The sequence below is a fragment of the Cyphellophora europaea genome (genome assembly GCF_000365145.1).
Source record: "Cyphellophora europaea CBS 101466 unplaced genomic scaffold supercont1.1, whole genome shotgun sequence".
Lineage (NCBI taxonomy): Eukaryota > Fungi > Ascomycota > Eurotiomycetes > Chaetothyriales > Cyphellophoraceae > Cyphellophora > Cyphellophora europaea.
Window position 1 is genome coordinate 3,747,441 of NW_008481797.1, and position 13,787 is coordinate 3,761,227.

The window sequence follows — 13,787 nt, forward strand, 5'->3', positions numbered from 1 at the left end:
GTGATGATGCAGGAAGGATTCAGAGAATCAGCGCGTCATCTTGACGAAAGCGTGGACGGTGATATCGCTGCTTAACTCCTGTTACGCGGCAAGCTTGCCAAACACTGACGGGGTTCCCGACCTTCTTGCCCCAAGCTAGGTGACCAGCCCCAGAGGTGAGCAACGTATTGGACAGCGACGAGACACGAAGACAACGATGGATACAGGGTGCTGAGTTTGGGGCACTCTGCTGGGTCACGTCTGGCCGTGCCGGTATGGCAGATACTGTCAAGTGGTCCATCTGATTTCCATAATGAACAGGTCCATTGGTCCATCCGACTAGTATCTGCAAAAAAGGCCATATGACTCGTTGGTGATTACGGTTTGTGCAGGTCTCGTCTGTGTCGTTTACTTGGTATGGTGCATGTTGTCGATGGGACCGTCAGTTTTAGGACCGAAGCGCCAACTGCGACCAGCATTGACAACAAATTGCGCAGAGCTAAGCCCTCCTGCTCCTCATTCTCTGGACAATGCTGGTCATTCTCACAGTATTTCCCTTGCGCAGGCTTTCTGTTCCAGATCAAGAAGTCCTCGTCCAGACCGCGACGAACTTCCCTAGGGCTGAGTTGAAGCCCTCGACAGTGGCTATGAGATACTGAATGATGTTAAGCCATTCTTACTCACGGGACGGGCGAATCGAATCCTGATCCAATTTAGTTCGAAGAAGACTACGTGTGTCCGAAGTACGACATCCCGCCAACGACGATTCTGCACTGCGCGGAAGCGACCGCCGCAACGGCAAGCACCTCCTATATGTTCAGCAAAATGATGCTCTTCATTGTGGAAGCGAGCACCATGCCGCCGGCTAACATGAAGTCGAGCAGCCCACGGTGAAGTCGCTCATCGTGAATTTCGAACCGAGCACTGTGGAGATGAGCACGGTAACGCAGTCAGGCACAGCCAAACCGAGCTCGCCCTTCACAGTGTGTTGTATTGTGGCACAATGCCATTTTTATCAACTAGCGATACGGAGACCCATTCGCAGGTCAGGAAACCCCGCACCATCGCTGTTGGAGACTGAGGGGCAACACTTTCCCCAAATCTGAACCGAGGTGGGTGACCTCCCTGAAGGGCACGAATAAAAACATCGGCAGGTTCTCGTTGCATGCTGACTGTAAACCAAACCAACCACCGATCCAACCTCGCAATATGTCGTTCAAAACCGAGTTGTTCATCAACGGGAAGGTACGGTCCCTATATGCTCACTGTCCAGCACTGATAATCCCAGTACGTTCCGTCGTCCTCCGGTGAAACCCTCAGCATCCAAAGTCCCAATGATGATTCCCTCGTAACCGACAAGATCCAAGTTGCCGGCGAGGCCGATGTCGACAACGCCGTCAAGGCCGCGAAGGCAGCTTTTCCCGCCTGGAAAGCCACCGCAGGCCACAAGCGAGCTGCTATCATGAACAAGTTCGCAGATCTACTTGAGAAGAACACGGATAAGTTGGCTCAGCTCGAGTCTGCTGCCATGGGCCAACCCGTCAGCGTCAGCAAGAGGATGATTGCTGGTCCCATAGCGCTCTGGAGATACTATGCTGGCTATGCTGGCAAGGTTGCAGGAGAAAGCTATCCACCGGATGAGGATGGAACGTACAAGATCGTTCAATACGAACCTCTTGGTGTCTGTGCCGGGATCTGTGCCTGGAACGGCTCCCACGTCCTCGCCGCATGGAAAATGGCCCCAGCCATGGCTGCAGGCAACACATTCATCTTAAAGTCCAGCGAGAAGTCACCAATTTCTCTTGCGCAGTACGGTGAGCTTGTCAATGAAGCGGGTTTCCCACCTGGTGTCATCAACGTCCTCACTGGAGCTGGTACAACAGGATCGCTCCTCGCCAGTCACATGGACATCGCCAAGATTGCATTCACCGGATCTGCTGCTGCGGGTCGAGCTGTTCAGATTGCAGCGGCAAAGTCCAACCTCAAGCGCGTGACACTTGAGCTGGGTGGCAAAAGTCCAGGCATCATCTTCGAAGATGCCGACATACCCAATGCCGTCTTTCACAGTAGTGATAGCTTCCTCCGGAATTCGGGCCAGATCTGCTTTGCTGCATCCAGGGTGCTTGTCCAGGAAAGCATTGCCCCAGAATTCATCAAGCAGGTCAAACTCGCCTTCGAGCATGCTGCGGACGCAATGGGTGATCCATCACTGGCAGAAACCAAGTTTGGGCCACTCGCGGACAAGAAGCAGTTCGATCGTGTTATGGGCTTTCTTGAGGACGCCAAGAAGGAGGGTATTGAGATTGGTGCAGGAGGTGGTCGCAAGGGAGACAAGGGCACATATGTGCAACCCACCGTTCTAATCAACCCGGGATTGGATAGCAAAGTGTACACGCAGGAGATTTTCGGACCTGTCATCAGTGTACGGACATTCAAGGACGAAGAGGAAGCCATCAAGTTGGCGAATGACACGACTTACGGCCTTGGCTCAACCGTCTACACCTCAGATATTGCACGTGCTCTACGTGTTGCAGGACAGATCGAGGCTGGCACGGTCGGCATCAATTCAGCTTTTAACACGAGCCCCCAGACCCCCTTCGGAGGCTGGAAGTCAAGTGGCTACGGTCGTGAGAGCGGCATTGAAGGTATCAAGAACTGTAGGTTATACTCCTCTCTCCATGACATTTGTGCTAATGTGTACAGACACTCAACCAAAAACAATCCATATTAATATGACCTTACCTGCCAAGAAGTAACGGGGCGGCGTAAATCCCTAAAGGAGATGCTGGAGGCCTTCCTATAACCGAGTTGCGAGCCAAATACCATATTTAGGTCTATATATTAAGTAACTATATGCCTGATCTCTACATTATAGACTCTACGGAGGATGGCTCCGAGCCAGAAACAGAGTTCCTGGACTTGGAGGATGAAGAGTACTACAATGCCAAGCAGCAAAGACGTATTCAAGAGCGTGAAGACCGAGAAGCCGATATGCGCCTAAGCACGCGGGCCAAGTTCTTCAAGGAATGGAAGAAGTGCTGGACAGGACCGGGATCACCTGAAAAGCGGAAGGAAGACCAAGAATTCAAAGAGCAAGAGTAGCATCATAAGATAGCTAGAGAGGCAGTTCGCGAGTACCTCAGGATTAAACGTAAAAAGGCCAGATAGGCGTCACACTAGGAACGCTCCTAGAACGAGAAAGTTAGTGACCGGCAACTTTGTTAAGAGAGACTAACTGGATGTTGGTCAAATTCCTTAGGGATCGCATAATAACACGTCTGATCTCACAACATTAATTACGACCGCTCTAATAAAGGGTCACACATGGTAAGCAGCAGGTTTAGAATCAAATTCCTTGCTTTAGACAATTTGAACCATATATGTCTCTCACTTGCTATAGTATGGTCTAAGACGCAGGACACGCTTTGCTGTTGTCAGTAGTTAACGACATCAATCTTGACTCAAGCTCAAGTAAAGTGGACGTCAAAGACTTTGATCAGGCAGCTTTGCTGAGAATCAGATATCGTGTCTATTGATATAAGAATTCTTAGTCCTTCCACTTATGAGACAGAGATATAAAGCTTAGTATGTCGCTGTTGAAAAACTCTAGCAAATGGCCTTTGGTTGTGTGTAGTAGCCTCATGTTAATAGACTTCGATTATACTAGTGTTTGATGATGTAGAAAGAATGAAACATTTCAGTAAGACTGAGTTTCTATAGCCGAGGACTCGAGAAGCTGCTGCTGTATGCCGCCACCAAAGTACCTCGAGCCCTGGCATCCGGACGTCTAGCCATTCGGGGAACTAACATGCCCCAGCGTCGGTGGTTAGCGTCCACGGTAGATGCGGGCCATGACGCAGCGCTAGGGTTGGATTGTGCTATCGTGGCTGTGCAGGTATTTTTATTGCACTAATGCCTCCTTGCGTGGCGGTCTAGGTTGTCGAATTCTATTGAAGTGCGACGATGCCTTCAGGGCGACGAAAGTTTGGAGAATTCCGTATGCAAAACTGGCGTCGGTCTTTTGCACTCGGCCATGGGCACTGGGATGCGTGCCTGAGTATCAGCAAGTAAGTCTACTTGATTTTCCACTATTATGACTCGGACATGCTGCGGTTCTCCTAGGCCTTCGTAAGGTCGTATTGGTTATCTATAACACAGGCGCCACACAGCATAGGCGAGCAAATCCCTGCTGACATTCAATAACCCCTAAACCACCTCCGCGACAAGAGCTAGCTCTTGAATGGAGCACAGATTATGTACGCGGTTTCATCCCGTAGACTACAACACTAGCTGTCTGTCAGTAGTCTGTGATCTGAGTCTGGAGTAGAGGCAGACGATCCAGGAGGCCTACTGGCCTGCCTCACCTAATCAAGGTTGGGAGGCTCAGGGGCACTGCTTTGGCTCTTGGCCTTCTTTGTCTCTTCGCATCTGGTATTTGGGACAGCTGTAGTATTTCACATGGCTCAGCGCGAACTCCACGGGCCAGTTGTTTCGGTTATACCCTGTACTATGTCAGCATGCGATCCCGAGGAACATCTGTCGGCTGCAGGCAGCAATATCGAGAGGGAAGTCATCTCAATCGTTTGTCGAAGGAACCATCCTTTCCTACAATGATTCAATATCCTACGGAAGTATTGCAACTGGGCAGAAAACCCATTTCGATTGTCTCTGTAAGGTGGATACCTTTTGCCTTACACAAGCCTAGCTCATGCAATGACATAGAGCCAGGAACACAATCGGATATGCTTGCGCCCTCCATATTAGCAATTTCCAAACACTTTATAAAGCCACTTTCGCCCTAGGTAGTTATATTTGTGACGTGCAAAGGGTTGTGGCTAACTGCATGAGATGGGTAGCTCGAAGCAAGCAAGCATATAAGCATTACGAAACTAATGGACTTCATATTCGTTATGCGGCCCGCAAGTCCGACGCCTGGAGATAAACAATGACGCACGTCCTGCACCCGTCTCGAAACCGTGTACTGGAGGATCAGCTTAGGTCATGATCTTGTGCGGTGGTTTTAGGCATGAATTTCCGTCCGAAAGCCCTCGGAAGCGGATCTTTTATCGGAAGGATTCTCACAGGCTTCAATCTTGCGAGCCGAGGACTAGAGTTCCGGAATATTGCCCGTATGTAATGCCACATCAGGCCGGCACGTAGCGGGGTATAGCCGATCACCGGAACTATTCCGGATCCATAGATCTATTATCTTCAGAACATACGTTCTAGGATGTACGATAGCAAGGTGATCTTGCTGGCTCACAAAGGCAGTCTTGATGCTGCATTCTGTGAACTCGACTTCTAATTTAAGCGAGATACATTGACTTTTTTAACTATTCATTGACTCTCAAAGGTTCTCCCAAAATGTCAACAAAAGCTATTGAGCGACTGGTCCCTACCATCTCGCTGCGAGGTGAGAATACGCGTGACGATCTTTTGACAGCCGAATTGTTCTGATGTGCCCCATCTAGATTTCAATCAGCGCAAGGAAGAGATCACAAAGCAGCTTGTTGATGCGGCAGAGAATTCCGGTTTCTTGATGCTTGTAGACCACGGGATCTCGATCGATGAGATAAATCAACAGTTTGCTATATCCAAGGCTTTTTTTCAGCTGCCGCATGAAATAAAGGGCAAAACTGCTTACGATATTAACCAAGGCTTGGGCTGGGAATACAAGGTAAGTGGGATCATCCGGGGTTCGTTATGTTCTCACAAGAAAGTAGGCCCAAACCAGACGTCTCACTGGGACCGATCAAAAAGAGTCACTGTGGCTAAAATATGGCTCACAGTGGCCGAGTGATGAAGATGTCCCTGGCTTTGAAGCATCGACAAGGAATTTCATGGCCAAATGCCGAGGCATTTCTATGCAAGTTTGTGAGTTGTTATTCCCGAAAGAAAAGGAAAATCTAACGAAGGCCTTGTAAAAGTGGAATGTTTTGCCGGAGCCCTGAATTTCGACAAAAACTACTTTCAGATACCAATGGACGCTACCAAGCCGGATTCTCTGAGTCGACTCCGCATGCTTCATTACCCTCCTTCAGAAAACAAACCTGGGAGCTGGGGTGCAGGTGCCCATACGGATGTGGGAGCTCTGACTCTTCTCTTCCAAAGGGATGGGGAAGAAGGCCTCGAAATCTGTCCTGGCAGGGAGAATGTGACTAGCAAAGCGATAGGAGACAACTTCTTTTCTCTTCCCGCCAAGACTGGTCCTATTGTTGTCAACCTTGGTGATATGCTAAGTAAGCTACAATCTTCTGCTCGCTCTCCCCAGGACACTAATAATGTGAACAGTGTCCTGGTCAGATGATCGGTTCAAAGCGACATACCACCGAGTCCGTGCTATGGAGGGTGATGCTCCAAGTCGCTACTCTATTGCCTATTTCAACCAAGGGCTAAAAGACTTCATCTTCCAGGGGCCGCAGAAGAAGTAGTGAGTTGAAACCTGAGCATTGATACAATGTCAGCTGACTAGCCTCTTAGCCCTGCTATTAGCTGTGGTGAATACATCCAAGGTTATACAAATCAACAATTTGGGTATGTATTTTCAAATCCGAATGCTTCCAGAGATATGGCTAATCGATTCGGTGTAGAGACAAGGGCAACAAGATTGGTGGGGTGCTCGACACTCAACAGCCTGCTTGGGCGGCTGTGAAGAATTGATCTCCTCGGAATGATATTTAGATAATGGGTTCAATGAGTTCTCAGGGACCCTGTGATGAACTTAGCACTGGGTTCTGACCTTTCTTAAAGTCATATGTGCTTTCATGTCTAGACGGGCTATGCCTTCTTTTTTGTGGTGTCCATTAATTGCTTATATGTCGGCCTTTTCTGAGTAGCAGGTTTGAGAATCGATGTACTGTACCACTCATCAGGTCAAGTGGTTAGCCTTGAGAAGGTCTTCCTGTACCTTGACTCTAGTGTGCTTCGCTTCGCAGACAGTGGACTATAAGCAGGGAATGCTGGTCGGTTAGAAGTTATCGGTCGCGATGGGCTCGACTATGCCTTCAGCAAAGTCGCTACCTCGTCTACAATGTCACAGTACAGGCCCTGCGCCGAAAGTTATCTGCCGTTTTGTAAGACTACCTTATTCTTGGCCGCGAAACTCTAGTCTACATGTAGACCAGATCCAAGAGAGCCTAATGGATCCTAGGCAAAGGGACTTCCTCGAAGACTTGCGAGCATCAAGAGCTTTGTGCTAATCGTAGATAGGGTAACTACCAAACAAGATTGCACCAATAAACGAGATATGCGCTCTGGCCAGGATTCTGGGTATCTTCGCCAAGATTCTCAAATCGGATGTGATGACGGAGAAGTTCCGAGGGGCCGATTCCGAAAGCTCCGAAAAGGGAAGTTATATCGTAGTGGCCTCCACAGATAGCACTGGAGAAGTCGTGATAAGGATTGCCCACGATTTACTCTTGTGGGGACCCCTCAGACTCCGGCTCCAGATTAGAGCCAGGGCCTAGACAATGCATCTTATACATAACAGACAGGACTTCAGATGTAATCTAGATGAATCGTGTCTTTCGCGATCTAATCACCTGTACGCATGGCGACAATCAAGGAAGAACCATTGTCCACCATCGCGGTGCGCTCTGATATTGAAGCTGTAAGCCCTGCTGTCACTTTACGCTGCTACCAAATTAGCTAACTATGCAGACGAAAGATGTTGGCAGCTCCGACAAAGCGCTCGCCTCGGCAGGAGTCGATGTTCAAGCAGCCCACAAAGACAAGGCTTTAGCGTTACTCGCAAAAGTCGATATTGAATTTGATCCTAGTTCAGAAACTGCGAAACGCGTCCTCAGAAAGATCGACAGCAGAATTTTGCCATTGGTATATAGTATTTACATCTTCATGTTGATTGTGAGTCATTGCACGTATAACGTTTCTCCTTCAGCCACCAACCTTCACTTTATAGGACAAGAACAGCATGTCTTATGCAGCTATCATGGGAATTAGGACCGACTGCAACCTCACCGATAGCCAGTATTCCTGGCTCGGCTCTCTTGTCTAGTGGGTAGCCTCAGAGAGAGATTCTCGTTACAGACAATTACTAACACCACGTCAGTTTTGGCTACCTCGCTGGCGATATTCCATCAATGTGGTTCATGCAGAACTATCCTCTTGCTAAAGTGTTTGCGAGTGTCATCATACTCTGGGGTGTTGTGCATGCCTTACATGCCGCAGCTGTCGACTTTGCGAGCCTTGGCGTCCTTCGATTTTTCCTAGGATTTTTCGAGGTTTATACAGCGCCCGCTATTATCATCATCTTCGGTGCCTGGTACACCAAGAAAGAACAAGTTTCCCGTTTGACGATCTGGTACACCTGCTACGGATCCTCCAACATTCTTAGTGGCTTACTTGGATGGGCAATAAATCAGGCCGCGGGCTTTCGCTGGCAAGCCCTATTCATCTTCTATGGTGTTGTTACAGTGGTCATCGGCGCCCTCTCCTGGGTTTTTCTAGCCGCGTCACCGACGGATGCTTGGTGGCTGACGGACGAGGAAAAGACGATTGCGCTGGAGAGAGTCCGACACAATAAAACCGGTACAGAGGTGTGGCGGTTCAATCGTGCCCAGCTTAAGGAAGCATTTCTCGACGTTCGCTTCTGGATTATATTCCTGCTCGATGTCTCACTTGGCTTACCGCTCGGCGGTGTAGCTCTCTTTGGTATGCCACTCTAATCCCATTCCCCACATGACGATCGTTGACATAGAGTCTCCTATATAGGACCCACCATTATTCGGAATCTTGGATTCAGCTCCTCAGAATCGATGCTTCTTAACATGGCGCCTGGAGGAGTGTCCATCATAATAGTTCTCCTTGCATTTCCCCTGGCAAGACTCACTAATAGAACAGTTGCTGGTGTCAGCATCTTCATCATCTCAATCATAGGTTGCGTTATGATGCTTACCATTCCCGCTGACTATAACGCCGCTCGTTATGGAGGCTACGTTCTTACTATACAATGTGAGTTTCTTCGCACTCCGTCTGTATACAAGTCGATGGTCATTAACTTAACTTTGTACAGTCCCGAATTGCGTCCCATTTATTGTCACGATGATGACAGCCGGCGTTGGCGGTACGACGAAGAAATTCGCGTTTTCTTCTGCGTATCAGTTGGGCTATACCGTCGGGAACCTTATTGGGCCACAGACCTATCGAGCTTCAGACGCGCCAAACTATTACGTAGGTCTGACTTCCAAATATGAGAAGCAACTTGCTAAGTCATACCTTTTTGCATCTACAGACCGCAAAGTACACGATGCTGGCGTTTCTAGTACTTTGTGCCCTTCTGTTCGGCAGTCTGGGTTTGATACATAAGCATTGGAATTCGAAGAGGAATGCAAAAGATGCCGCTGACGCTCAAGGTCTGTTTCCTCTAGCTATACCACATCGATTCTTTGATTCACAGACTGACGGGCCCAATTATAGACGGTGTTGTCCACTTGGCTGTGGAAAACCAAGAATTTGCCGATCTCACTGACTTCAACATAAAGTCATTCAGATATCCCATCTGAGCATAGCTTCCAACTTCAGCCGCAATCTACCACATACCAACGTACTTAGCTTGAACAAGGACGCTGGAAAGTACGAGAACGCCAGGTAGAGAAACAGTTGGTGAGACAGTGTTGGTAAAAGAGTTTAAGGATTCATTTGGTAGCCCTAAGTTGTCTCTTTCAAGCAAGTAGAAACATATTGGCTCCAAGAGCTCATTGCGTAAGGATGAAATAACATCAGGAATCTCTCTGAAAACTTTGTATCTATTTGCAACTATTCCAATCTACCGTCAAGGGACAGGACATTGTGCTGAAGCTCTTGAGTAGCCACCAGAGGAGAACAACAAGACTTCGAATATCTGTACATCGGCCGCCGCTTTCAGCATATTGCTCGCTGAAATAGAAACGTAGGGCCACTTTGATGCCATAAAATTCGAGTCGCAGAATGAGTGAGACTTTCTTGACGATGTACTGTGGCTTCTATAGCGAGACCCGCAGATTGCCTTGCCTTGCGGTTAAAGCTCCTTGGTGTCGTGGCAATGGTCTCGATCATTATAAAGTTATAACCGCGCTTGTACCAGATATGAGGTTGAAGGTCCACAATACGGATTTATCAATGCATACGTTGAGGTTTCAATCATCGAACCCAGACTAAATGAGTATGAGCCTTGCATACTATGTCCATTGATGGTATCACTATGCTGTTCCTGATAGCAGTGTTGGCAGTTGCGTATTTCCTATTGTGGCGTCTTTCTTAGCCCTAGCATTGAGCCTATATTGGAAGAGAACTATTAGGGCTTTTCTCTCGAGGAAGGAGAGGTACACAGGGATTCGTCACTCACTCAAAGAACGATGCCAGATGTTCGTGCACGTATTCACCGCAGGTGATTGGTTTGCTGGTAACACGTTAGATCTAGCCGCTGGCTCCGTACAAGGAAAGCATCGTCTTACTATTTTCTTTGAGGTCCTTGAAATGTAAAATTCTCTCTCCCTTGGTTAAAATAGGCAATAGAATATCTCGAATGAGGGCCTTGAGTTGTCCGCACTCGATGAAAGGTGGCTTTAAAACGATCATCAGACCAAGACACTATTGGACATGTCATTTTCGGAGACCAGGTACATTTAGATCGATCGCTAGCTCTGTGAGTGACTCTGCGGGACAACGTACTCAGCATGTCCCCGAGATTAACCACAATCGTTCCTGATTTGGCGGGTACTGGGAAAAATGTATCACCCATCGCGCCACTTGTATGAGACTCTCGGCCAGGGCAAATTTCCAAGCCATCACCCTTGTCCAGCTGGAATAGGAGTGTAAGGCATCCAAAATCAGTGTGAGTCCCGGCACCGAATGTAGGATCACCATTCTCATGCTGTGTCACTGACTCTTTCGACCCAGGGTAATGGAGGAATCGTAGCTGGTTGAGGGAGTCTGGCTTCTTGTCATCCATAGCATCCCTAAAATAGTCTTCAGGAAATCCCAGGGTAGTCGCAAAGCAGCTTACTAGCGTTTCGGGACACCATTCAGCACTGACTTATTCACTGTTACAGTACGTAGGAGTAGAGAAAGACTGTGGTAGCAACTTACAGACTTGTTGCGAGATCTTGGCGCATTTTTCCAGGAAGCTCTGGGTTGTCTCATGGAATCCAGGAGCAATTTCATTGCTGGGCCAGTAGTTGTGGTGATTTGGTTGGATCAATAGGGATTCTTTTTGATCGGTACCGGTGGCGATACGTTTTTGACTCTGGAACAACCTACGTTAGAAGTTGGGTGACCCACGAGAATGTTTCGGCTGGCGGTTCAGTTATAACTTACTTTGTATTCATATCCAAGACTAGTCGTCTTATCAAACCTCACGCTGTGCTTGGTCATGGCCGGGAGATCGAAAAAATTTCTTGAAATGGCAAACTGAGCCTCAATCTCGTCCAAAGTAAGTTCATGGTTCACCAAGGTAAAGAATCCCGAATTCTCGGCTGCATCAACGAGCTGCTTGGTTATCTCCTCTTTGCGATGCTCAAAATCTGGACGGAATTAGCGAAAGCTTTCGAAGCCGAGGCGCAGAGAAGCAGAGCAGCTGATTTTACCGTGGAGCGAAATTGATGGCACAAGCCTCTCCGACATTTTTTCTGAATATGCGAGGCAAGCTGCTTCGAACGTAAAAAGGATTTAGACGACGACTGAAACCCTTTTGAAGTCTTAATCGCAAACGTGAGACCGGTTCCCTTGTTTGTGGAATCCCTTTGTAACCTTCACAGCTCTGAGGTATAGGTCAAGCAGTTGTACTTGGTATTAGCATTAACTAGCAGGGAACCTGTCTCGGCTCGGAGATAATGAGGATAAATGTTTACGCCGCACCGGGCAAGGCCGCGGATACTTGCCGCGGAACTTGAACCATCTGTCTTGGCCAGAAGGCTTCCACGTCCATGTCTGTCACATGTGCTGATTACACTATGTTGTGGGCATTTCTTCGGAAGGTGGACCGAAGAACGGCTTCAGCTCCATTATGAATATTCATTTAGGGTTCGGTGGCGGCTTCACTCAACTCGGCCTGCTTCATTCACTCTCTGACCAGGAAAATTTATCACCAACAGTTCAAAGTTGCTCTCAGCCTTCGTCTACATTATCTACAATTCATCGCAAACCTGCAGAACCCTCGATATGGCGCCCATGGCTGTGGATGTCGCAGCTGACGCCGTTGGCATTGTTGTGGATATCAAGTTGCCGGTCGGGAAACACAGTGATACACATAACGGAATTGGCTCCAGATCTCAACTAGAACAGAGTATCAAGGATCACGGACTGACAGCCTTATGGAATGTGGGACGCAATGTGACTCTGCCAGAACCTAGAACCAAACATGTGCCTAGCGTATGGCGGTACAAGGATACGAAAGCACACCTGCTAAGAGCCGCCGCCTTGGTCCCCCCGGAAGAGGCAGAGCGAAGAGCACTGATTATGATTAATCCAGGCCCCCAAATGCCGCCACACACATCGGATACTCTTCTCTCGGCGCATCAGCTGCTTCTTCCTGGAGAACGAGCATTGTGTCATCGCCATACTCCATTCGCCGTACGATTTCTTATCGAGGGACATCATGGTTTCACGGCTATAGCAGGAAAGAAGATGTATATGGAGCCAGGAGACATGATTATAACACCTCAGTGGCACTGGCATGACCACGGGAACGACGGCAACGAAAATGTTATCTGGTTAGACGGGCTGAATATTCCCTTCTTCAACCTGAACCCTATCGACTTCCTCGACGAGTACAAAGATTTGCACGGAACCATCACACATGAATCAAAAGTGGTCGTCGACGAAGACTGTACGGAGATGAAGTTTCCATGGAAGTCTACCAAGGCACACCTCGATGCTTCTGATGCAAGCCATGCGATACATGAGTACCGACTTCCGGATGGAGGGCAGGTCAACTCCATCATTGCTGCTTCAGCTGAGCGTATCTTGCCAGGTACGATAACTGCACCACGACAAGACACTTGTAATAGAATCTATCAAGTCCACTCTGGCAGCGGGACTGCGGTCGTTACAGCGCCGAGGGGGGATAAGACCTTCGACTTGAAATGGTCTCATGCTGATACCTTTGTGATCCCCAGCTGGTACAAGTTCACGATTCAGGCCAGCGGAGACGAGACTGCTTATCTCTTCACATTCTCGGACTTAGCACTGCTGGAGAATCTGGAAATCTACAGGGCAAATGAATTTGCTGAGTCTACTATGCCATGAAAAGGAAAGATCTTTGGAAGCAAAGCTAGCTATAGACATCCCTTGAGAATACTCGCCAGACAGACTTTGGATCTAAACATTGCATTGTCAGACTCTCGTTAATCTTCTTCAAGCTTAAGCTGCACGATTTTTCAAGAGAGATCTTGCTAAGTTTGACTAAACAGTGTACTTTCGGAAAAGGTTGGTTACAGCCTACGCAAGCGATTTAGTGACCTCAAAGTCGGAGATGAAATAGGAGCTCGTTTTTGCAGAAACTTGCGAATGAGAACTGATAAGGACGGGGTATTCGAGGCATAGTACAAGCCTCTGCATGGCGACTCTTGTCGGATATGGCAGGTCTCCGAGCCAATCGGAAGTGTCACCGTTGGAAGATTGCGACAATAACGCGTTAAAAGAAGGGTTTCTGCGCATGAGACCGGCTCCCAATATTCCTATCACCCCCGTCGATTTCGTCTAGGGAATGATGGGTTAGGGTTAGGGTTAGGGTTAGGGTTAGGGTTAGGGTTAGGGTTAGGGTTAGGGTTAGGGTTAGGGTTAGGGTTAGGGTTAGGGTTAGGGTTAGGGTT

The 13,787-nt window shown here is 48.3% G+C and overlaps 5 protein-coding genes across 5 annotated transcripts; 4 read left to right on the forward strand and 1 right to left on the reverse strand.

Moving 5' to 3' along the window:
• Nucleotides 1-1,188: 1,188 nt before the first annotated feature.
• HMPREF1541_01458 (uncharacterized protein) lies at nucleotides 1,189-2,735 on the forward strand (the record flags this gene model as incomplete). The annotated part of the gene is made up of 3 exons (XM_008713756.1): nucleotides 1,189-1,224; nucleotides 1,268-2,636; nucleotides 2,683-2,735. The coding sequence occupies 3 exons, from the start codon at nucleotides 1,189-1,191 to the stop codon at nucleotides 2,733-2,735; spliced, it is 1,458 nt and encodes a 485-aa protein (XP_008711978.1).
• A 2,608-nt stretch (nucleotides 2,736-5,343) lies between these two features.
• Nucleotides 5,344-6,410, forward strand: HMPREF1541_01459 (uncharacterized protein; the record flags this gene model as incomplete). Its single annotated transcript, XM_008713757.1, has 5 exons — nucleotides 5,344-5,392; nucleotides 5,451-5,656; nucleotides 5,703-5,853; nucleotides 5,907-6,218; nucleotides 6,271-6,410. The coding sequence occupies 5 exons, from the start codon at nucleotides 5,344-5,346 to the stop codon at nucleotides 6,408-6,410; spliced, it is 858 nt and encodes a 285-aa protein (XP_008711979.1).
• A 1,222-nt stretch (nucleotides 6,411-7,632) lies between these two features.
• On the forward strand, nucleotides 7,633-9,303 carry HMPREF1541_01460 (uncharacterized protein; the record flags this gene model as incomplete). The annotated part of the gene is made up of 5 exons (XM_008713758.1): nucleotides 7,633-7,842; nucleotides 7,898-7,992; nucleotides 8,048-8,649; nucleotides 8,710-8,949; nucleotides 9,011-9,303. 5 exons carry the CDS (start codon nucleotides 7,633-7,635, stop codon nucleotides 9,301-9,303), a joined length of 1,440 nt encoding a protein of 479 aa, XP_008711980.1.
• A 1,275-nt stretch (nucleotides 9,304-10,578) lies between these two features.
• HMPREF1541_01461 (uncharacterized protein) lies at nucleotides 10,579-11,598 on the reverse strand (the record flags this gene model as incomplete). Its single annotated transcript, XM_008713759.1, has 5 exons — nucleotides 10,579-10,619; nucleotides 10,648-10,980; nucleotides 11,065-11,221; nucleotides 11,293-11,498; nucleotides 11,562-11,598. The coding sequence occupies 5 exons, from the start codon at nucleotides 11,596-11,598 to the stop codon at nucleotides 10,579-10,581; spliced, it is 774 nt and encodes a 257-aa protein (XP_008711981.1).
• A 537-nt stretch (nucleotides 11,599-12,135) lies between these two features.
• Nucleotides 12,136-13,221, forward strand: HMPREF1541_01462 (uncharacterized protein; the record flags this gene model as incomplete). Its single annotated transcript, XM_008713760.1, has 1 exon — nucleotides 12,136-13,221. One exon carries the CDS (start codon nucleotides 12,136-12,138, stop codon nucleotides 13,219-13,221), a length of 1,086 nt encoding a protein of 361 aa, XP_008711982.1.
• Between the last annotated feature and the right edge of the window lie 566 nt (nucleotides 13,222-13,787).